The sequence below is a fragment of the Hyla sarda genome, chromosome 5, assembly GCF_029499605.1.
Source record: "Hyla sarda isolate aHylSar1 chromosome 5, aHylSar1.hap1, whole genome shotgun sequence".
In the NCBI taxonomy this organism is placed as follows: Eukaryota; Metazoa; Chordata; class Amphibia; order Anura; family Hylidae; genus Hyla; species Hyla sarda.
Window position 1 is genome coordinate 169,940,428 of NC_079193.1, and position 22,815 is coordinate 169,963,242.

Below are 22,815 nucleotides of genomic sequence, written 5' to 3' on the forward strand. Positions count from 1 at the left end.
TGACTTTCTTATGCTGACTACATTTCCCATGAATCCTCTGGCTTTGTAGAGAGAGGGGGCAGAGTCTCCTCACTAGAATATCCCTAATCAGATGACCTCTCTAGACTCTAGCTGCCTAAACTGCGGATACTCATAACTTAGGTGGGTTCAGTGCACACTATGTGCAGTTTTGATGGGTTTCCTTATTAATATGGGTAATGTCAGATCCAAAAACTGTTTGTTGTTACTTTTGTAATATGGTTGTTTAAACATTGAAAACTGCTCCTGAAAATCCCACCACTAGGGGTCACTAACCAGTCCTGCAGCAGCATCAGGATTGTCCATAAATCTTGGACAAGAGATGACTCATAAATCATGGACAACATATGACTCATGGACAAGGCTGCATGAGCAGACACACCAATCACCTCCCACCACCACAAGGGAAGAACACGCCTTCTTTCCCTGAGAGGATTTCTAACACTGTGAGCTAATGAAATGAAAAAAAGCATTTTAATAATAAATATAGGTGATAGAGGCATAAAAATTAGATGAGCATGGTCAGGACTAGGTATGGAGTAACTTTTTAAATTTTTTTTTTTTTTGTGGAATCTGACAAGTATGCTTTAAAGTGTGTGTGTGTGTGTGTATTTTTTTTTTTTTTTGAGGAAAGTGATTTAACCGATCAGGGATGTGGAATTCCTATCGCCCAACGCCTGGGACATGCAGTTCCGGGTGCCAGGCAGGTGAATTTTTCCAGCCCTTAGCTCGGCTTCGGGCAAGCAGGGCTGGAGCTGACAAGCGCGGCAGCGCTCAGGAGTGTATGGAGCGGGCTCCAGACTCCTGCCCACTCCATACTCTGCAGCCCGCGGCTGTTCTCAGAAGCCAGGGGCCACCGCTAATAGCCAGCATGCGGCGATCGGTGCGGCTGGCTATTAACCCTTTAGATCGCCACTGTCAAAGCTGACAGCGGCATCTAAAGGGACAAGTGAATGCTCCCTGGTGGGCTAGTGGGGTGGATCGTCCCCCCCACAGTGCAATCTCGAGTGGACAATCCACTATAGAAGTAGCCAGAGGGCTTACCTCTGTTCTCTGCTGTCCAAGGCTCGGTCATTGATAGAGCCTGGCTGGACTAGGCTCTATCAATGGATCGCAGAGCACACAGATCAATTAAGCTCAATAGAACTCTATTCATCTGTATGAGGAATCTAATGATTCCTCCTAAAAGTCTAATAAAGTGTTAAAAAAAAAAAGTTTTAATAAAAGTTTAAAAGACACACATTTACTCCTTCCATGTTAAAAGTTCAAATCGCCCCCCCTTTTCCTATATAAAAACATGTAAACATAATAAAACTAAACCTATTTAGTATCGCTGCGTGCGTAATACAAACTATAAAAATATAAAATTATGTATCCCATACGGTAAATGACGTAAATGTAAAATACCAAACCACAGAATTGCAATTTTTATAATATCCCAGAAAAAGTTAAAAAGTGATAAGTCAGATCAATACCATAATGGTACCGATACAAAAAATAGATTATGGTGCAAAAAATGAGCCCTCATACAGTCTAGTATGCAAAAATAGAAAAAAAAAATAAAAGCTACAAAAATGGCAATAAAATTTTTTTTTTTAAGTTCTGAATTTTTTTTTAAATTAGTAAAACATGACTGAAACTATACAAGCTGGTATTGCTGTAATGAGGCCGGTCTAAAGTATCAAAACAACATGTTAGCTCAACCACGAGGTAAATGGCATAGAAAAGAAAACCACCAAATTTGCTTAATTTTCTTTTACTATTTCAATTTCACTTCGAACCAAAAATTATATATAATTGGTGGAGAATATGTTCTTGAAAAATGAAAAAGGTATCATTATAATACGTTATGGCTGTTATAGGGCGAAGAGGAAAAAACGAGAGTGTAAAAGCAAAAATTGGCCCAGACAAGTGGATCGTCATGAGGAACAAATACTGTATTTATCGGGGTATACCACGCACCGGCCTATAACACGCACCCTCATTTTACCAAGGATATTTGGGTAAAAAAAGTTGCCCGCTTCTCTCCCCCTGCCTTTCCTGGGGTTTAGAGCCCTGCTGCCGGCCCTTCTCTCCCCCTGGCTATCGGCGCCGCTGCCCGTTCTGTCCCCCTGACTATCGGTGCCGGCGCCCCATTGCCGGCGCCGATAGCCAGGGGGAGAGAAGCGGCGCCGACAGCCAGGGGGAGAGAAGGGGCAGCGGCACCCGTTGCCAGCGCCGCTGCCCCGTTTCCTCTCCCCATCCCTGGTGGCATAATTACCTGGGTCAGGTCCGCGCTGCTGCAGGCCTCCGGCACGCGTCCCCTGCGTCGTTGCTATGCACGGCGCGGCGCACTGACGTCATGCGCCGCGCCGTGCAGCGCATAGCAACGACGCAGGGGACGCACACCGGAGGCCTGCAGCAGCGCGGACCCGGCAACAGGTAATTATGCCACCGGGGATGGGGGGAGGCAACGGGGCAGCGGCGCCGGCAATGGGTGCCGCTGCCCTTTCTCTCCCCCTGGCTGTTGGCGCCGCTTCTCTCCCCCTGGCTATCGGCGCCGGCAATGGGGCGCCGGCACCGATAGTCAGGGGGACAGAACGGGCAGCGGCGCCGATAGCCAGGGGGAGAGAAGGGCCGGCAGCAGCGCTCTAGACCCCAGGAAAGGCAGGGGGAGACAAGCGGGCAGCGACGGCCTCTCTCTCCCCCTGCCTTTCCTGGGGGTGTATCGGCGTATAACACGCACATAGACTTTAGGCTAAAAATTTTAGCCTAAAAAGTGCGTGTTATACGGTAGTTTTTTTTTCATTAAATTTCCACACCCCTGCCTATAATCACAGTTGTGGTGTTTTATGAAATTTTAAAGTAGCATTTTTGTAGCGTTTTGGTTCTGTTTTTGCTATGATTTTCTCAAAATTCCTGTAAAAATTGTGTATTTACCATGAATTGTTCAATGCCATAGGCAGAGGAGCAAACAGGGAATAAATACAACTGCCGCAGATTGTGCATGACATGGTAGAGGAGAGCATTACAGACACACAAAACTTTAATTTTTTTATGGTTTTAGCAAATAAGCAATGCTAAATGTTTTTTTTTTTTTTATTTAAATTCGGAGTACCTCTAAACCCCTTAAAGGGGTACTCCGGTGAAAACCTTTTTTCTTTTAAATCAACTGGTGGCAGAAAGTTAAACATATTTGTAAATTACTTCTATTAAAAAATCTTAATCCTTCCAGTAGTTATTAGCTGCTGAATGCTACTGAGGAAATTCCTTTCTTTTTGGAACACTGATGACATCACGAGCACAGTGATCTCTGCTGACATTTCTGTCCATTTTAGCAACCATGCAGAGCAGATGTATGCAGAGCAGATGTATGCTGAGGACAGCATGGTGGCTCAGTGGTTAGCACTGCTGCCTTGCAGTGCTGGGGACTTGGGTTCAAATCCCACTAAGGACAAAAATAAATAAAGCATTATTATTATAATAATGTCAGCAGAGAGAACTGTGCTCGTGATGTCATCAGAGAGCATTCCAAAAAGAAAAGAATTTCCTCTGTAGTATTCAGCAGCTAATAAGTACAGGAAGGATTAAGATTTTTTAATAGAAGTAATTTACAAATGTTTAAATTTCTGCCACCAGTTGATTTAAAAGAAAAAAGGTTTTCACTGGAGTACCCCTTTAACCCCTTCACGACGAGCGACGTACATGTACGGCGCCGCGAAGTGTCACTTGGCGCGCAGCGACGTACATGTACGTCGCGGGGTTCCGGGAGCGCCGCGTCGCCGGTAGCGGTGATCGGACCGGGATGACTGCTGTTATCTAACAGCAGGCATCCCGGCACATCGCCGAGGGGGGTCCTGAGACCCCCCCATGACCGCGATGCGCGCAAATCGCAGGTCAATTCAGACCTGCGATCTGTGCGATTACGGGTCATTGGTGACCCGGAAAATAAGAGGGATCGTAGGTGTCCGAGACACCCTCGATCCCCCTAAAGGGATAGGAGTTTGGTGGCAGGGTTGCCACCCCTCCTATCCCTGCTATTGGTCGGCCGAGCGACCGACCGATAGCAGACCGGGGGAGGGGGGGTTAAAGTTCGGTTCCCCCGCTTTGCCCACCTATAGGTGTCCGGGCAAAACGGGGGAACCGTCCAGGGAAGGTCGGCGCCGGAGGTCCCTACCTGGATCCCGGATCGCGATCCTCCATGCGGGGATCCCCCACGTGCGGCGGCTTCCGGGTCCTGCTAGGTGAGTTGTTGCCTAGCAACATCCGGAGGGCCACAGTTTACAGTGGTCTCTAAACCGTGGCCCTCCAGATGTTGCAAAACTACAACTCCCAGCATGCCCAGACAGCTGTTTGCTGTGTGGGCATGCTGGGACTTGTAGTTTTGCAATATTTAGAGGGGTTCAGGTTGTAGATCACTAAATGGTCTCAAACTGTAGCCCTCCAGATGTTGCAAAACTACAACTCTCAGCATGCACAGACAGCAGTTTGCTGTCTGGGCATGCTGAGAGTTGTAGTTTTGCAACATCTGGAGGGCCACAGTTTTGAGACCACTGGACAATGATTTACAACTTGAACCCCTCTAAATCTTGCAAAACTACAACTCCCAGCATTCAGGAACAGCATAAGGCTGTCTTGGCATGCTGGGAGTTGTACTTGCGTGCCTCCAGCCATTGCATAACTACATCTCCCAGCATTCCCTTCCGCAATCAGTACATGCTGGGAGTTGCAGTTTTGCAACAGCTGGAGGCACACTGGTTGGAAAATACTGAGTTAGGTCATAGAACCTAACTCAAGGTTTTCCAGCCAGTGTGCCTCCAGCTGTTGCAAAACTACAACTCCCAGCATGCATGGTCTGTCAGTGCATGCTGGGAGTTGTAGTTTTGACCCCCCTCCCGTGTGAATGTACAGGCTACATTCACACTGGCGGCAGATTACAGTGAGTTCCCCGCTGCAAATTTGAGCTGCGGCAAATTTTCCGCCGCAGCTCAAACTCCTAGCGGGAGACTCAGTGTAATCTGCCGCCAGTGTGAATGTAACCTAAAAACACTACACTACACTAACATAAAATAAAGAGTAAAACACTACATATACACACGTACACTGCCCCCCCACCCCCCCACCCCCCTTCTCCAATAAAAATGAAAAACGTATTGTATGGCAGTGTTTCTAAGATGGAGCCTCCAGCTGTTGCAAAACAAAAACTCCCAGCATTTCTGGACAGCAATTGACTGTCCAAGCATCCTGGGAGTTTAGCAACAGCTGGAGGCACCCTGTTTGGGAATCACTGGCATAGAATACCCCTATGTCCACCCCTATGCAAGTCCCTAATTCAGGCCTCAAATGCGCATGGCGCTCTCTCAGTTTGGAGCCCTGTCGTATTTCAAGGCAACAGAATAGGGTCACATATGGGGTATCGCCGTACTCGGAAGAAATTGCCTAACAAATTTTGGGGGGCTTTTTCTCCTTTTACCCCTTATGAAAAGGAACAGTTGGGGTCTACACCAGCATGTTAGTGTAAAAAAATAAAAAATTTTACACTAACATGCTGGTGTTGCCCTAAACTTTTCATTTTCACAAGAGGTAAAAGGGAAAAACGCCCCCCAAAATTTGTATCGCAATTTCTCCCGAGTACGGAGATACCCCATATGTGGGCGCAAAGTGCTCTGGGGGCGCACAACAAGGCCCAGAAGGGAGAGTGCGCCATGTACATTTGAGGTGATTTGCATAGAGGTGGCTGATTGTTACAGCGGTTCTGACAAACGCAAAAAAAAAAAACACACCCACATGTGACCCCATTTTGAAAACTACACCCCACACGGAATGTAATAAGGGGTGCAGTGAGAATTTACACCCCACAGGTGTCTGACGGATCTTTGGAACAGTGGTCCGTGAAAATGAAAAATTTTGCACAGCCCACTGTTCCAAAGATCTGTCAGACACCAGTGGGGGGTAAATGCTCACTGTACCCCTCATTACATTCTGTGAGGGGTCTAGTTTCCAAAATGGTATGCCATGTGGGGGTTATTTTGCTGTTCTGGCACCATAGGGGCTTTCTAAATGCGACATGCCCCCCGAGCAAAATTTGCTCTCAAAAAGCCAAATATGACGCCTTCCCTTCTGAGCATTGTAGTTCGCCCGTAGTGCACTTCAGGTCCACTTATGGGGTACCTCCATACTCATAAGAGATGGGGTTACAAATTTTGGGGGGTCTTTTCTGCTATTAACCCTTGCAAAAATGTGAAATTTGGGGGGAAACCCACATTTTAGTGAATTTTTTTTTTTTTTTTTTTTACATATGCAAAAGTCGTGAAACACCTGTGGGGTATTAAGGCTCACTTTATCCCTTGTTACGTTCCTCAAGGGGTCTAGTTTCCAAAATGGTATGTCATGTGTTTTTTTTTTGCTGTTCTGGCACCATAGGGGCTTCCTAAATGCAACATGCCCCCCGAGCAAAATTTGCTCTCAAAAAGCCAAATATGACTCCTTCTCTTCTGAGCATTGTAGTTCGTCCGCAGTGCACTTCAAGTCCACTTATGGGGTACCTCCATACTCAGAAGAGATGGGGTTACAAATTTTGGGGGGTCTTTTCTGGTATTAACCATTTAAAAAATGTGAAATTTGGGGGAAAACCAACATTTTAGTGAAATTTTTTTTTTTTTTTACATATGCAAAAGTCGTGAAACACCTGTGGGGTATTAAGGCTCACTTTATTCCTTGTTATGTTCCTCAAGGGGTCTAGTTTCCAAAATGGTATGCCATGTGTTTTTTTTTTTTTTGCTGTTCTGGCACCATAGGGGCTTCCTAAAGGTGACATGCCCCCCAAAAACCATTTCAGAAAAACGTACTCTCTAAAATCCCCTTGTCGCTCCTTCGCTTCTGAGCCCTCTACTGCGCCCGCCGAACACTTTACATAGACATATGAGGTATGTGCTTACTCGAGAGAAATTGGGCTACAAATATAAGTATACATTTTCTCCTTTTACCCCTTGTAAAAATTCTAAAATTGGGTCTACAAGAACATGCGAGTGTAAAAAATGAAGATTTTGAATTTTCTCCTTCACTTTGCTGCTTTTCCTGTGAAACACCTAAAGGGTTAAAACATTTACTGAAAGTCATTTTGAATACTTTGGGGGGTGCAGTTTTTATAATGGGGTCATTTATGGGGTATTTCTAATATGAAGACCCTTCAAATCCACTTCAAACCCGAACTGGTCCCTGAAAAATTGCGAGTTTGAAAATTTTGTGAAAAATTGGAAAATTGCTGCTGAACTTTGAAGCCCTCTGGTGTCTTCCAAAAGTAAAAACTCGTCAATTTTATGATGCAAACATAAAGTAGACATATTGTATATGTGAATCCCCAAAAAATTTTTTGGGAATATCCATTTTCCTTACAAGCAGAGAGCTTCAAAGTTAGAAAAACGCAAATTTTTTAATTTTTTCATCAAATTTTGGGATTTTTCACCAAGAAAGGATGCAAGATACCACAAAAATTTACCACTATGTTAAAGTAGAATATGTCACGAAAAAACTATCTCAGAATCAGAATGATAACTAAAAGCATCCCAGAGTTATTAATGTTTAAAGTGACAGTGGTCAGATTTGCAAAAAAGGGCTTCGTCCTAGAGGTGAAAATGGGCTCCGTCCTTAAGGGGTTAAGGGCCAAGCCCATTTTGGCCTAAAGGACCAGGCCAATTTTATTTTTGCATTTTCGTTTCTTCCTCCTCTCCTTGTAAAAATCATAACTTTAAAATTTTCATCCACAGACCCATGAGGCTTGTTTTTTGCGTGACCAATTTTACTTTGTAATGACATCACTCATTTTACCATAAAATGTACGGCGCAAGCAAAAAAATTATTAACCGCAACTTAGCACATTTTGGAAGGTTTTGTTTTCACACTGTACACTTTATGGTAAAAATTACATGTTTTCTTTATTCTGTGGCTTAATACAATGATACCCATGTTATATGCTTTTCTATAATTTTTATTTAAAAAAAATCTCAAACTGTTATAACAAAATTTGTATAACTTTCAAATTTTTCCATATATGGGGCGGTATTAGGGTTCATTTTCTGCGCCATGATTTAGTTTTTATCGGTACCACTTTTTAAAACATTTTTTATAAATTCTTTTTGTAATAAAATGTGACAAAATCAGCAATTTTTGACATTTTTTTACGTTTACGCCGTTCATCATATGGGATAATTAACATTATATTTTGATAGTTCTGACTTTTTTGCGCTTTTTGGGGGTAAAATGGGGGTAAAAGGGATGATTTACAGTTTTATTGGGGGAGGGGATATTTACATTTTTTTATTTTTTCCCCCATAGGGGAGTATTTACTGCAATCAGTTGCGGATCTGTAAATGTATTGCGATCCTAGTAACTTGGTGCAAAGCGCTATACGTTTACAGGGCACCATAATTGTTATGGGCCCGGTTTATAGGAATAGAAATGCAGAAAGCTAATTTTAGAAATATGGGACAGGTGGCTCAATTCCATTGCTAGAATACTATGTGAATGTGAATGTCTACTTCTTTTCCCATTCTTTTAATTTTCTTAACCATTTAAGGACACAGGGCATATAGGTACGCCCTTGTGTCCTGGTACTTATAACACGCCGTGACGCGTTAAGTGGCTTTAAAGAGAGCGCAGGAGCTGTGCTTGCTTCAGAGCAGTGAGTGACTGCTACCATCAGTAGCCAGACACTCACTTCTTATGCCAGACACCGTGATCTAAAGTGAAAGTAAACATCTGCAGTAGCTCATAGGAGATTACCGAACCCCCGCAACGTGATTGCGGGGGTTCGGTAAACTAAAATAGCAGAGGAGGGTCCCCTTACCTGCTCCCTGCCATCAATTACAATGGCTTAGCCAGGCTATATAAGTGGATCGCAAAGTTCACTGTGTAATGCTATGCCATGTGTAATGCAGTCTAAATATAGAAGTCATTCCGGGCTGTCCATTTACATCGGGGAGGTCTCTTATCCGCGCTTCGGGCCCGGAATAGTGGCGTCGCCTTGATGACGACACACAGGGACGTTGCGCCTGAACGTCTGTGTGCGCTGTCGTCAAGGCAACGTCACTACTCCGGGGCCGGGCCCGAAGCGTGGAGAAGAGGCCCCCCCGGTGAAAATGGACAGCCTGGAACGACTAACCCTCCCCACCGGACGGTCCCTGCAGCATAGATGGCCCAGACCAGCTCGCCCTTCCTTCCCGCCGAGGGGAGGGGAGTACAAAACAAAAGGGGGGGCGGGCTGGATGATGACGAAGGCCGCAGTGGTCTTCAACCTGCGGACCTCCAGAGGTTTCAAAACTACAACACCCAGCATGCCCGGATAGCCGGTGGCTGTCCGGGCTTGCTGGGAGTTGTAGTTTTGCAACATCTGGAGGTCCGCAGGTTGAAGACCACTGATGAAGGGATTGACAGGCGGAGAGTTCACTCGAGTATAAGCCAAGGGGGGCATTTTCGTGCTGAAAAACTCGGCTTATACTAGAGTATATATGGTAGTACAAGAATAGAAAAACTATCCATATTTAGGTATCGTTTTAATCATATTGACCTACAGAATAAAAATAATGTATAATTTTTACCATAAAGTGCACTGCGTAAAAACCAAACTTCCCAAAAGTTGCAAAATGGCAGTTTTGTTATAAATTTCTTGCCCGCAAATAATAATTTTTGGGTTTTGCCGTACATTAAATAACAAGAAAGGTGTCTTTACAAAGTACAATTGATCATGCAAAAAACAAGGCCCTCATATGAGTCCTTAAGGTTAAAGATTAGTAGTTTCATGACCCACAAGCCAAAATTTGTCTCTTTTATCACTAAGCAGCTTCTGGTCTGATGCTCAAAATGTATTTATGATGTCTGGTTTATATATTTTCTTATCTTCATAAGTTGGTTATAGGCTTATTTAAGATTGTATAAAATAGCATAGAATTAAATCTTACTATACAACTGAAAGCAGTCAATTCCACTTACTGATTGTATGGCAATATCTTTTTCTAGGTCAGTTTTTCACAGTACACAAATATTGTCATCTTTGGAGTACCACAGATGGTAAGTAACCTTGTTTTAATTGAGTGTTGTTTTCTAAGGTTTTTCAGTTTGTTTCTATCCATCTAAAAGATACTGTCCTAAAGAAGGACATCTTCCAAATTAGACATTAAGTTTTCAACTTGTGGTATGATGTCTGCAAGGTATTCCTACATTATACAGTAAAAAGGTCATAGGTAATTTGATATATTTGTAAGTAGAAGGTACAGTCAACATGAAGCATGCAGTGTATTGTTGCTTCAAAACAATGGAAACCTCAACAGAAGTCAGTGCTGTTTGACTCAGTAGTATGATTATAGCAAGGCTCAGAACTGATGTGAACAATTCCTTAGTAATGTTAAGAAACACTGCTACAGTTTACCTTATACTGTATTTATCGGCATATTACATGCACTGGCGTACAACGCGCACCCTCATTTTCACAGGGAACTTTGAGGAAAAAAGAAATAAATGTAAAATAAATGACTTGGAAGCTCTGAACTAAATGCCTCATCATGTCCCCCCAACTTTGATTCTCCCTGCTCCTCAGTTTGGTCCCCCTGCCTCATCATTCCCCCCCTGCTGATCATACCCCCTTGCTGATTGTCCCACCCTGCTAATTATCCCCCTCCCCCCCCCCCCCCCCCCCCGAATTTTATGTTTTTTTTTAGATTCCCTTACTTGGCCACGCGCCCTCAGGCTCAGGTCAGGCGGTTCAGGTGGACTGTACGGCCAGTAAAGAATCACGAGTAACGTCCTTGCCGTCTCCTCTGCGCGGTGTCAGGGACGTCACTCATCATTCCCTGCAACCGCCACTGGACAGTGTGGCCGCAGTGCCGCCTGCTTGTTAAAGTTCAGAAGCCCGGCCGTAGCCACTTTAGACCAGTCACCAGCGGCGGCTGCACAGGGAATGAAAAGTGACCTCCTGGATGCTGTGCAGAGGAGCCACCACATATTTTTATTTACATTTTTTTTTAAATGGGAAAAGGGGTGAATCGATTCAAACTAATTACTGAAGGGGTTAAATCACATTTATTTATAAATTATCGGCACCGCTGCAAGGGCCCTGCAGACAGATGCCATATTGTACATTAATAAACAAAAACTTACCTATACTGTATCTTACATTTGTTATCCAACTGTGCACACACTACTAACCACCATATATGCTCCCATTTATGAGCTTATAAGAAACCAGATTTGAGGAAAGTCTCTTCACCCCCCCCCACCCCCTGCCCTTGTTACTATACATTTTCTCTGCAGGTCGCACAGGATATGCAACTTTATCTACTAGTACTCATCTGGCATTTTTACCTTTTCAACTACCTCTCTCCCATATTTGAATCACATTTATTAACTTTTTTTTTAACATAGGGGGCTATTACGTGCGATCCTTTGATTGCATACACTGAACAATATAATGCCATAGCATAGATCAGTGTTATAGGTGCTCTGCTGCTCCAGTCTGGACCTCAGGCTTGGAGCAATCAAATGCCGATAGGACAGAGAGGAGCAAGGTAAGGCGCCTCCCACTGTCCTCTCAACTGTTCGGGATTTCACCGCGGCGGTCCCCAACAGCACACTGAGCTAACCGGCAACGGAAATCTCCCGTTTTAGATGCTGCAATCAACTTTGATCGCAGCATCTTAAAGGGTTAATACCGGACATCAGCCCGATCAGGTATTAGCAGTGGGTCTGGACCTGCCGGGTATGAAGCGCACTCAGCCCCAGAAAAAATTAAAAAATAAACATATGCGGTATCGCCGCATGCGTAAATGTCCGAACTATAAAAATATAATGTTAAATTAAACCGCATGGTCAAGTCCAAAATTGCGTATTTTTGGTCACTTTGTATACCCTAAAAAAAAAATATATAAAAAGGCGATCAAAACAATCATGATACTGATAAAAATCATGATACTGATACAAAGATCACGGCACAAAAAAAATTATCCCTCATACCATATAAAGTATTTAGTTTTGCACTTTAAGAAACAGACATTCAATTTAGCAGGGGTATAATACAACCTCAAGACATATCTAGATTGGATCAACATATCTCTACTACTAACCACAGTGGAGTAATAAGTACCCTCAACCTCTTTCCTCTGGCATTCAGACAAATCCGGAATATCAGCCACCCATTTATGAAAGGCTTCAGAGAAAGGGCTAGGCCCCACCTACTGAAGGAGAAGATAGAACTGAGTAAGGGGTTTAGAAAGATCAGTGGTGCCCAGGAGACTCTCCACATCAGAAAACACAGGAGTAAATGTCAAGGAGCCAAACTGCACCAGAACCGCATGCCGAAGCTGAAGATACCTATAAAAGGCATTTTCATGGATGCTATAATGTTCATTCATGTCCTAAAAGGATAAGAAAACCTGATCCTCTCCAAACAAGTGGATCACAAATTTGACTCCCCGAGTTCCCCAGAAACTGGCCTCCTGTACCCCATGCAGGTGAGGAAAAATGCACATTCCCCTACAAGGGTGCCCTAGGAGATACAGTCGACAGATCCAGGTCGACACCCCACGCTGCGTAGACCAGTTGAGAGGCAAGAAAATAGTTATACACATCAGGGGCGGCCAAGCCGCCATGCCATTTAGGAGCCTGGAGAAGGGCCCGTCCAAGTCTGGGAGGCTTTCCCTACCAATAGAAGGATCCTAGAGCACCACACAGTGTATTAAAATATTTCTTAGGAGGAATCAGGGGAGCTAAATGGAATTTGAATATATTGATACTGTCAGCTAAGGATAGAGGGAGTGAAGACCAGGCCTTCAACCTCACCACAGTGGAGCATAAGAGCGATTCCAAATTCAGGGAAAAATAATCAGTGAGGGACCACCTGTACACTCGCTGGAAGAGAGGAGGGAAGGGGGACCCCAGGTGAGAGCGCCATTAGAGAGGACTTTAGAAAAACATTGAGACAAAAAGGAAGGTGCACACCTAGTGCAAATCAATAGGTAATAACAATGGCTGGTGATAAAGAGAAGATGGCTCCTTACCAGACGGGGTTATGCTGAGAGCATAACACCTGAATGCGCATGTGAAGCGGAATGAGCAGAAAATCCACAGCCTCCTCGTCCCTCCGGCGTCCAGGCTTAGACCGGCCGGTGGCAATCAAAACAATATACCCAACGGATCAGGTGTAGGAAAAAGTGGGACTCCTCAGGCGCAGGAAATGGAACTAAAACTTGATGTTTGAAACAAAAAGGAGGGGTGCAATGCTTAAAACATATATAGCGTTTCCAGCCCGAACCGGGCTCTTCCTCAGGCATAAGTATACAGGACACAATCACAGCTTAAAAAGACATAGAATAGAACAACATCCGGGTCACCGGAACCGAACCGGGACCGGAACTAAAACCCAAGTAATAAGATGCACAATTCATAACTTAAAATCACTAAAATATGATAAAACACAAAAGAATACTGACTGGTACCAATGTGATATGTCAATTCTGTGTATAATATCAGATCTATGACAAATTGTAGCGCTGCAGGTACCTGATTGCAGGAAAGCCATCAGCGCTGCCAGAGATAGAGTTGCGCATGCGTGGAAGTGTCATTTCTCCGGCAGCCGCTGACAGTAAAAACCAGCACCCGCAAGGGAAATCAGTGATTGCTACATAGAGATACTAGGTAAGTATAAACATATACAGTAGCAATTACTAAATGTAATGCATGAGAAACAATGATAAAATCATAAGGACAGGGGCTGAAGAAAGTCCCAATATAACTGTGTATAGCATAACCGGTAATATAGTTAGTGTATACCAAATTGCTATAAGTATATGTTGTATGAATATGGCTTCAAAGAGTGGATCACTAATAAGTATAATATATGAATGAACAAAACCCCCTATGAGGACATGTGAAAGGACTAAGAAGATAATGGCAATAAAAACATGATAAAAATAAAGGAGGGAGAGATGAGGAAAAAACACCTGAAGAACTATATATATGTGTGTGTGTCCCTCTATGTAATTAACTCCCTCATCTCATTAAGTCCGTCAGGAGAGAGAGTCTTCATTTTATACATCCAAAACATTTCTAATCTCTTTAATTGCTCAAATCTATTATTCACGCTGGCTGGTACGTGATCAATAGGAGTGATGGTGATAGGATCTGCTTCTTCGGGATGTGACATCATACAATGTTTTGACACTCCATGAAAAAGGAATTTCTTCCTAATATTCAATCTGTGTTGATTCAGTCTCAAATGAAGAGGCCGCGTAGTCCATCCAATGTACTGGAGAGGACAAATTCGGCACTGGATCAGATAAATAACATATTTGCTTTGGCAATTGAAGCAAAATTTTATAGGAAATAATTCACTAGTGGAAGAAGACTGGAATGTAGTGTTGCCATTGGTGATCTGATGGCAACAAAAACATTGTTTTTTATGGCATTTAAAGCTGCCTTTTTTGAGAGGTTTCCCAAAAACATCGACCTGTTCCTTAATGATGGTCCTCTGTCGCCTAATTTGGCTGGGAGCTAGAATACTTTTCAGGGTTGGTGCTCTTCTATAAGTGAATCTAGGCCGCTCTGGTAGTATTTTTGACAGATAAGGATAAGCTCTAAGAATATGCCAATGTTGGCGAACTATTCCTTTAATTCGCTGCGCATCCTTACTATACGTAGAAATGAAACTCAAAGAATGTGTGGCATGTTTATTAGAGTGACCTATCATTCCATTTTCAGGCTCTCTTTTTTTATACAGTCAGATTGTGTAAGAATTTTTGTTTTATTATATGCATTAATCAGAAGCTTGTCGGGATAATGTTTAGAGAGGACTTAGCCCACTTGGACCGTATGCTCGAAATCGAACCAAACTTGTCGATAAGAGACAGGAGAGACCTTTCCGCATCCGCCAAAGTACACTAACACTAGCGCAAAAAGGAAGGAAGACAGTGGGCACCCCTGCCTCGTTCTATGGCCAAGGAGAAAGGGAGCAGAAACATCTAAGTTAGTGCGGTAGCGGGTCCTAGGGCTATCATATAACAAACTAACCCAAGCACAAAAACTGGGGCCCAAACCCAAATGTACCCAAGACCTCTTACAAATACAGCCACAACACCAAATCAAAAGGTCTAATTGACATCCAGACTAACTACCACTCCAGTAGGAAAACCCTCCCCTACCGCTGCAATATTGAGCTGCAGACTCTTAACATTCACATCAGTAGCTCTACCCGGCATAAACCCATTTTGGTCAGGATGAATGATGGAGATGACACCACCTAAGCAAGTAGCCAGTACTCTAGCCAAGATATTAATGTCAACATTTAAAAGGGAGATAGGTCTAGAAGAATCAGGCAACAGGTCCTTTCCAGGCTTGGGGAGTACCACAATAAACGCCTCCCTCATTGAGTCAGGAAGAGAATCGCCAACAGCCATCGAGTGATCCAATTTAAGGAGGATAGGAGCCAGCCTCTCCCCATTCATCCTATACCAATCACCAACCATCCCTAAACCCAGGGTTTTCCCATGATGAAGATCACTAATGGCCTGCTCCACCTCTGCCTGTGCACGACTGAGTATGGGAGGGGATAGCTCACTTAAGAGCTTAGAGGGGGCAGAATACAAGGAGGAGTAAAAGTCCCTGAAGACTGAGTTAATCAGCTGGGGGGGGGGGGGGGGGGGGGGTCAGACACTACAGAACCATCTCTGCCCCTAATACATGGTATAGAGGCAGCAGGGCGGCTAACTCTCGCCAAGTAGGCCAACAACCTCCCATTCTTGTCCCCAAACTCAAATAGGGCAGCTTCCCTGTCCACTAACCACAACTTAACCCTATCCTTCTGGACAACTAAAAGAGACCTCTGAGCCTTGGCCCACGCCCTCTCATTAGCAGGAGAAGGATCCCTAATATAAGCTGCCTCCAAAGCACTCACTTCCTGCAGCAACTTGCTCTCCATAGCCGACCTAATTCTCCTCTGACCCGCTACACTGACACTGAAGCCTGACCGGAGACACCACCAGCAGCTCCCAAGCATCCTTTTGAAGAAAAGTGGTCAGACAGGGTAGGAATTCAGGGCTATTAAAGCTGGGATAGTGGGAGCCCTCACTTAGTGCGGCCACTCACACCTGAATCCAGACCAAGCCCTCCCCCCATATACTCATACAGAAAAATAAAAAAAGTTATAAGGGTCAGAGGGACAATTTTAAACATACTAATTTTGGTGCATGTAGTTTTTAATAAAAAAAAAAAATAAACTATAAATTGTTTATCATTGTAACCCTATGGACTTACATAATAAATATAGTGTTATTTTTACTGAAAAGTGCACTGCGTAGAATCGGAAGCCCCCAAAAGTTTCAAATTTTTTCCCAACAAACATTTTTTTCTGGTTTTGCCATAAATGTTGGGGTTAAATGATTGATGTCATTACAAAGTACAATTGGTGGTGCAAAAAACAAGCCCTCATATAGGTCTGTAGGTGGAAAATTGAAAGAGTTATGATTTCTAAAAGGTGAGGAGGAAAAAACAAAAGTGCAAAAACTGAAAAAAAAAACTCAGTCCTTTGGGGGTTAAGGACCTAATGAAGAGGGGGTAAACATTCACCCATATCCGATTATTATTTTTATTTGTCAGTTATCTGTATTCACCCCTGTTGGTGTCTGTCATTAGAGATGCGCGAACTTACAGTAAATTCGATTTGTCACGAACTTCTCGGCTCGGCAGTTGATGACTTATCCTGCGTAAATTAGTTCAGCTTTCAGGTGCTCCGGTGGGCTGGAAAAGGTGGATACAGTCCTAGGGAAAGAGTCTCCTAGGACTGTATCCACCTTTTCCAGCCCACCGGAGCACCTGAAAGCTGAACTAATTTATGCAGGAAAAGTCATCAACTGCCGAGCCGAGAAGTTCGTGACTAATCGAATTTACTGTAAGCTTGCTCATCTCTATCTGTCATCGCCATAGAGTATTCCTTTTCTTTTGTATCCTTAGGGTGCTTCTGCTTCTTACTAAATTTATTTTCAAACTCTGGTCATTAAGCACTAAAATGGTTTGGTTCCTTAGGTGTTAATAAGTTAATTATTTTAAATTTCATTTCAATACAAAGAATAATAATTTTTTTGCTGTTTTTAGATGCCACAACTGGAAAAAAAACTTGAACTGGAGTTATCTCATGCCTCAAGAGTTATTGCTTGCCGTTTTCCTTTTCCACACTGGATCCCAGAACATATTTCAGGGCAAGGAATAGACACTGTATGGGTCTATGACATGATGACATTGAATAAAAGCAGTATTACAAGATCGGTGGATGAGTTAAAAACAGAAGAAGAACTAGACAGTTAAGCACGCTCTTGAAATTAAGTGTTTCCAGATTTCTAACCAAATCTACCCCTTTGAACAGCTTTACATCCTACTTGGCAATAGCCAAAAAGCCCAAAAGTATAGGAGGTGTATGTGCACCATGTTACCCACCGTCACTAAAACAAACAACAAAAACTTGCATTACATCTGAAGTCCCTTGTAAAGATTTTTTATAAGAGTATGCATTTTATTATTTCAAAAACTTTGTAATAGATAAAAAAGGAACACAGCAACTGAAAAAGGCGCTCCTTGTTGTATCCTAGGCAGGGATAATTCAATGATCAGAAAAATAAATGACTAAAGAAATTATGTGCTTAAAGGAATACGGTCAGCCAGGTTCACCCACACTAAACCCAATGCACTGGGTTATAGTGTGGGTGTACAGGAATCCTATGAGGGGTCACTTTTCTCCCTCCAAGTTATGCCCCGGTAAAGTTACGCTGTTTGTCCCCAGCATGTGACGTGGAGTCATATACCCAGTGAGCGCAGCGCTCTTTCTGCAGAGTGCATGTGCCTAAAGCTTTCACCCAGCTCTCACGATGTGAGAGCTCTGCATATGGAGAGAGCTCTGCGTACGGAGAGAGCGCTCTGGCCATTGTTACTGCGCATGTGCTTGTCCTTTGCTACTCCCGACTTTAGTGAGGGTGAAAGCTTTAGGCCCATGTGCTCTGCAGACAGAGCGCCGCGCTCATGGTGCATGTGACTCCATGTCACTAGCACGTGGATTTGAAGGAAATGATTATGCTAAGTAAGGGGGCAGGCTTAGGATGTGTCAGAGGCAGACAGCCAGCAGGGGCCCAGCCTTGAAGAACAATGCTGGGGACAAACGGCGGAATTTTACTGGGGCATAACTCAGCGGAAAAGTGACCCCTTATTGGATTCCTGTTCACCCACACTATAACCCAGTGTATAGAGTTTAGTGTGGGTGAACTTGGCTGACAGCTTTTTTTTTTTGCACCAATTCTACTGTGTAATGACATCAGTTATTTTACCCAAAAATCTACGGTGAAACAAAAAATAAGTAAAAAATTGTGCAACAAAATTTAAGAATTTTTGTTCCCGGTAATTACACCTTTTTATTCTGTAGGTCCATACGATTAAAATTATATTCTACTTATATAGGTTTGATTGTCATACTTCTGAAAAAAAAAAATCATAACTACATGCACGAAAATGAATAAGTTTAAAAATGTCCTATTCTGACCCCTATAAAAAACTTTATTTTTCCGCATACGGGGCAGTATGAGGGCTAATTTTGTGCACCATGATCGGAAGTTTTATTAGTATCATTTTTGTTTTGATCGGACTTTTTGATCGCTATTTATTTTTTATGGTTTAAAAAATAAATATTTTGGACATTGGATTATTATTATTTTTTTTTTACAAGCACGCCATTGACCGCGCGGTTAAATTATATATTTTTATAGTTTGGACATTTACGCACATGGCGATATCACATATGTTTGTTTTTTATTTATTTTTATTTTTTTAAATGGGAAAAGGGGGTGATTCAAACTTATATGGGAAGGTGTTAAATCACATTTATTAACACTATAACATGCAATACTTTGATCTCTTACACTGATCAATGCTATGCCATAGCATAGCACTGATCAGCGTTATTGCCGCTAGACTGTTCCTGCCTGGATCTCAGGCACGGAGCAGCCATTCAGTGATCGGAGTCCAAGGAGCAAGGTAGGGGCCCTCCTCATGTCCTGCAAGCTGATCGGGACACCGTAGTTTAACCGCGGTGGTCCCCATCAGCTCGACTGAGCTGCCGGGAGGAGGTTAACATTTTTGATGCGGCGATGAACTTTGATAGCTGCGTCTGAAGGTTTAATACTGGAGATCACTACGATCGGTGATGTCTGCGATTAGCGACGGGTCCCCGCTTTCATTGGGACCAACCCACTATGACACGTGACCCCGCGTTATAGAAAGGGAGCAAGTTCAGGGTGTACCGAAAATGCACTTGCGCTTTAGTATTTTGCCTAACTATATTATAAATATAGGGCATTTCCAAGAGGAATCTTGGGTATAGTGTACTCGGCAGATCCCATAATAAAATTTAAAAAAAATATGTTGCTCAGTACCTGATAATGTAATTTTTATGTCTCTCTTACCCGTATTTCACAAAAAAAACACACATTACAGCTGCTCAATGTCAATCTTGTCAAAGGGAAGGAGCACTGTGATGACTCCTCCCTAACTCTACCGACTTGCTGTTCTCAGAGAGCATGGCAGCCATCCTGCAAAGCTGAGACTTGTAGTTTTGAAAGTTTTTGGATAACTTTTTTTGCAGCAGTGTTGTTTTCAGCTGTGTGCCTACAGCTTTTGCAAAACTGCATGTTATAGTCCTATGGGGGCCAAAGTTAAATGTGATCTAACCCCTTCCCTAATAAGTTTGAATCACCCCCCTTTCCCATTAAACTGAAAATAAAAATAAAAAGCATACGTGGTATCGCCGCATGAGTAAATGTCTGAACTATAAAAATATCATTAATTAAACCACACGGTCAATGGCGTACACGTAAAAAAAAAAAAAAAAAAAAAATCCTTTGTCCAAAATAGCGTATTTTTTTAGTCAATTTTTATACTATAAAAAAATAAAAAATAGTATGAATAAAAAATGATCAAAAAGCCAGATCAAAACAAAAATGCTACCGTATACAGAAAAGTAAAAGAAAAGGTATAGGGGTCAGAAGAGGACAATTTAAATGTATTAATTTTCATGCATGTAGTTATTTTTTTTCCAGAAGACAAAAATCAAACCTATATGGAGTAGGGTATTTTAATCGTATGGACCTACAGAATAAAGGTGTCTTTTTACCGAAAAATTTACTGTGTACAAAACGGAAGCCCCCAAAAGTTACAAAAATGGCGTTTTTAATTTTGTCCCACAATGATTTTTTTTTTTTTTTGTTTTGCCATCGATTTTTGGGTAAAATGACTGTCATTGCAAAGTAGAATTGGTGGTGCAAAATATTAGCCATAATATGGATTTTTAGGTGGAAAATTTAAAGTTATGATTTTAAAAGGTAAGGTGGAAAAAACTAAAATTCAAAAACTGAAAAACACTGAGTCCTTAAAGGGGTACTCTGCTGCCTGTGTTGTTTTTTGACCATGTTCCCTTGTTTCTCCTAGCTATGTGTTAGCCTGTGTTTGGTTTCATTATTGCTGAGGGTTTAGTGAGAATCCTACCTTTATTTTTGGGCAATGTAGTTTTGTTTAGACCTCTTTACTGGCGACCACTTTTTTTTTTGGCTTGTCCCCATGTTGTGCTCATAACGTGGTTTTCCTGGTTTGTGACGTGCATTGCGCCTTCCCACCGTGTGATTAATTCTGCTCTGCCCCTTCTTGAATATTAATTAGTCAATACGCTTATCTCCTCCTTTCTTTTGCCCGTCACTACCTTCTCATCCAATAAGGTAGTTGCTGTGACGCAGGCGCCCGTCTGCATCTCAGTGTCTTTTCTTCCTTTGTAGTTAGGTTGGCCTGAATGTTCTCGCCGCGATCCTGCAGATGCAATTGGTTTAGTTTGCGCATGCGCACACCAGGTTCCTCGGCTTCACGACAGTACATTACTGCCGGTAGGTGCGCGCACAATAGCAGGAGGATGACAGCCTTAATGATTCCCTATTGGCCCACGCCTTACAGACTTCAGTGCTAGTATATTAGACTGCAATTAACCTGTTGAATGCCAGAGCCAGAGGGGGGAAAAAAAAGGGAGGCATCGCTAAGGATACTGAAATAAGCAAAGGAGGCAAGGTTACACAAATGAGGAAGGGTGTATAGGGGGCAGAGAACAACAAGCAAAGGGGCAGATTTTACAAAGACTACTGGGAAATGTAGTTCCAAAAGGAAGAGAGACAGGAAGTCACAGCAGAAAGCACAAACGAGCATAACACAATGGGGAAGCTACACAGCAGTTTCTACAGCCCAGGTCACAATGGAAGAATAAGAAGCTACAATATAGAAACACACTTGGGACACAAAACACTGGCCCAGCGGAGTACCCCTTTAAGGGTTTAATCAAATGTGAACATTTTTTTATTATATTAGAAAAAAAAATTTCTTATTTTGCCAAGATGTACAACATATAAAAGGTTTATATCTGACAAAGCCCATTTAAATTCAGGGCTAACAAAGGAAACCCTAGTAGATGTTACCAGTATGGACCACATGACTGCAGCGATCAAAGATTTGTTTGTGCTCTGGTGGGTGACAGTAAGTTGCTATTGAAAAGCCAGTTTGTTTTATCAAGTTAAATGTATTACTCTATGTATGTCTGGCATCATGAGACCAATAGGTAGGAGGAAACATATTGTATATGTAAAATGTACAATAAGAAATATGCACAAAAATTTTACAGGTTTTGTTTTTTTTAATAATTGCATTTAAGAACAAAATAAAGTAAAACTTTTTAATGCCTGCAGGTTTTGTTCCCTACACCAACTATAAATTATATTTTCTGGTAAAAAAAAAAAACTAGACTAACAGTTTGCGCGCGCCCCCACTTAAAATAGTTCATAGAGGGAGCCAAGATTTTAGGTATGAATATTTTAAAACCTTTTTCTACACTGCCGAAATATTTCCTACAGTGTGATAAACCAGCATGTGGGATCCCACTTATATTAATGATCTCTGCTATGCTGTTTTTAGCCACAAGTGGAGTATGAATGGACTAAAAATGTCTATGTACTGCACATGTAAAAGGCTATAGAAATTATTAAATAAGTTATCTAGACTAAAAACAAATGTGCTATGTGTCAGACTGCCGGGGTGCAACTCCTAGGACCCCCTGCCATTTGAAGTGTGTCAAGCACTACACGAAGTGGTGGCCGACGTGCCCCCTCAATGTATCTTTAAGGGACGGAGATACACGAACTGTGGATAGAGGATACGTTAACTGGACTACTCCTTTAAGTTTGTTGTCCCACAACTAAATGTTTCATTGTTCAACATGACCTAAGAAAAGAAATGTAATTTAAAATCATTTTAATAAATTGTTCCTCTTTGTAGATACAGCTGTAACATTTTGTTATGGTGCCCCCTGGTGTTTATTTTTAGTGCAGCTTAGGACATACACACTGGGACAGCACTAAACACCTTAAGTTAGAATGCTTATTGGCTGACCTGCATAACAGCAGGAATCGCTTTACCGCCCATGTACAAGATTATCCAGAAGGTGGGACTAAAATACTGGATGTGCATGTCTATCGGCACTACACAGTAAGTAAACATTCTGAGGGGGTAGCAAAGGAAAAAAAAAAAAACAGAAAAATTATATGTTTGAAAAATTACTTTAACCCCTTAACGAAGCAGGGCGTATATTTAGGTCCTGCGCCGGTCCCGGCGCTCCCATCACATTGCGTCGGTCCCGGCGCTCATTAAAGGCCGGGACCCGCGGCTAATACCACACATCGCCGATCGCGGCAATGTGTGGTATTAACCCTT

General features: G+C 42.6%; 1 protein-coding gene across 5 annotated transcripts in view; it reads left to right on the forward strand.

Moving 5' to 3' along the window:
- The window catches only part of ATPSCKMT (ATP synthase c subunit lysine N-methyltransferase), a 60,024-nt gene that overhangs the window by 30,018 nt on the left and 7,191 nt on the right, over positions 1-22,815 (forward strand). For 3 of the 5 annotated variants that reach the window (XM_056520725.1, XM_056520729.1, XM_056520726.1), the window contains 2 exons: positions 10,012-10,062; positions 17,131-17,335. In XM_056520725.1, the coding sequence (XP_056376700.1) occupies positions 10,012-10,062; positions 17,131-17,335 (256 nt within the window). Of the gene's footprint in view, positions 1-10,011; positions 10,063-17,130; positions 17,336-22,380; positions 22,631-22,815 lie in introns of those variants that run through there. The other 2 variants (XR_008844065.1, XM_056520728.1) reach the window with 2 other exon arrangements.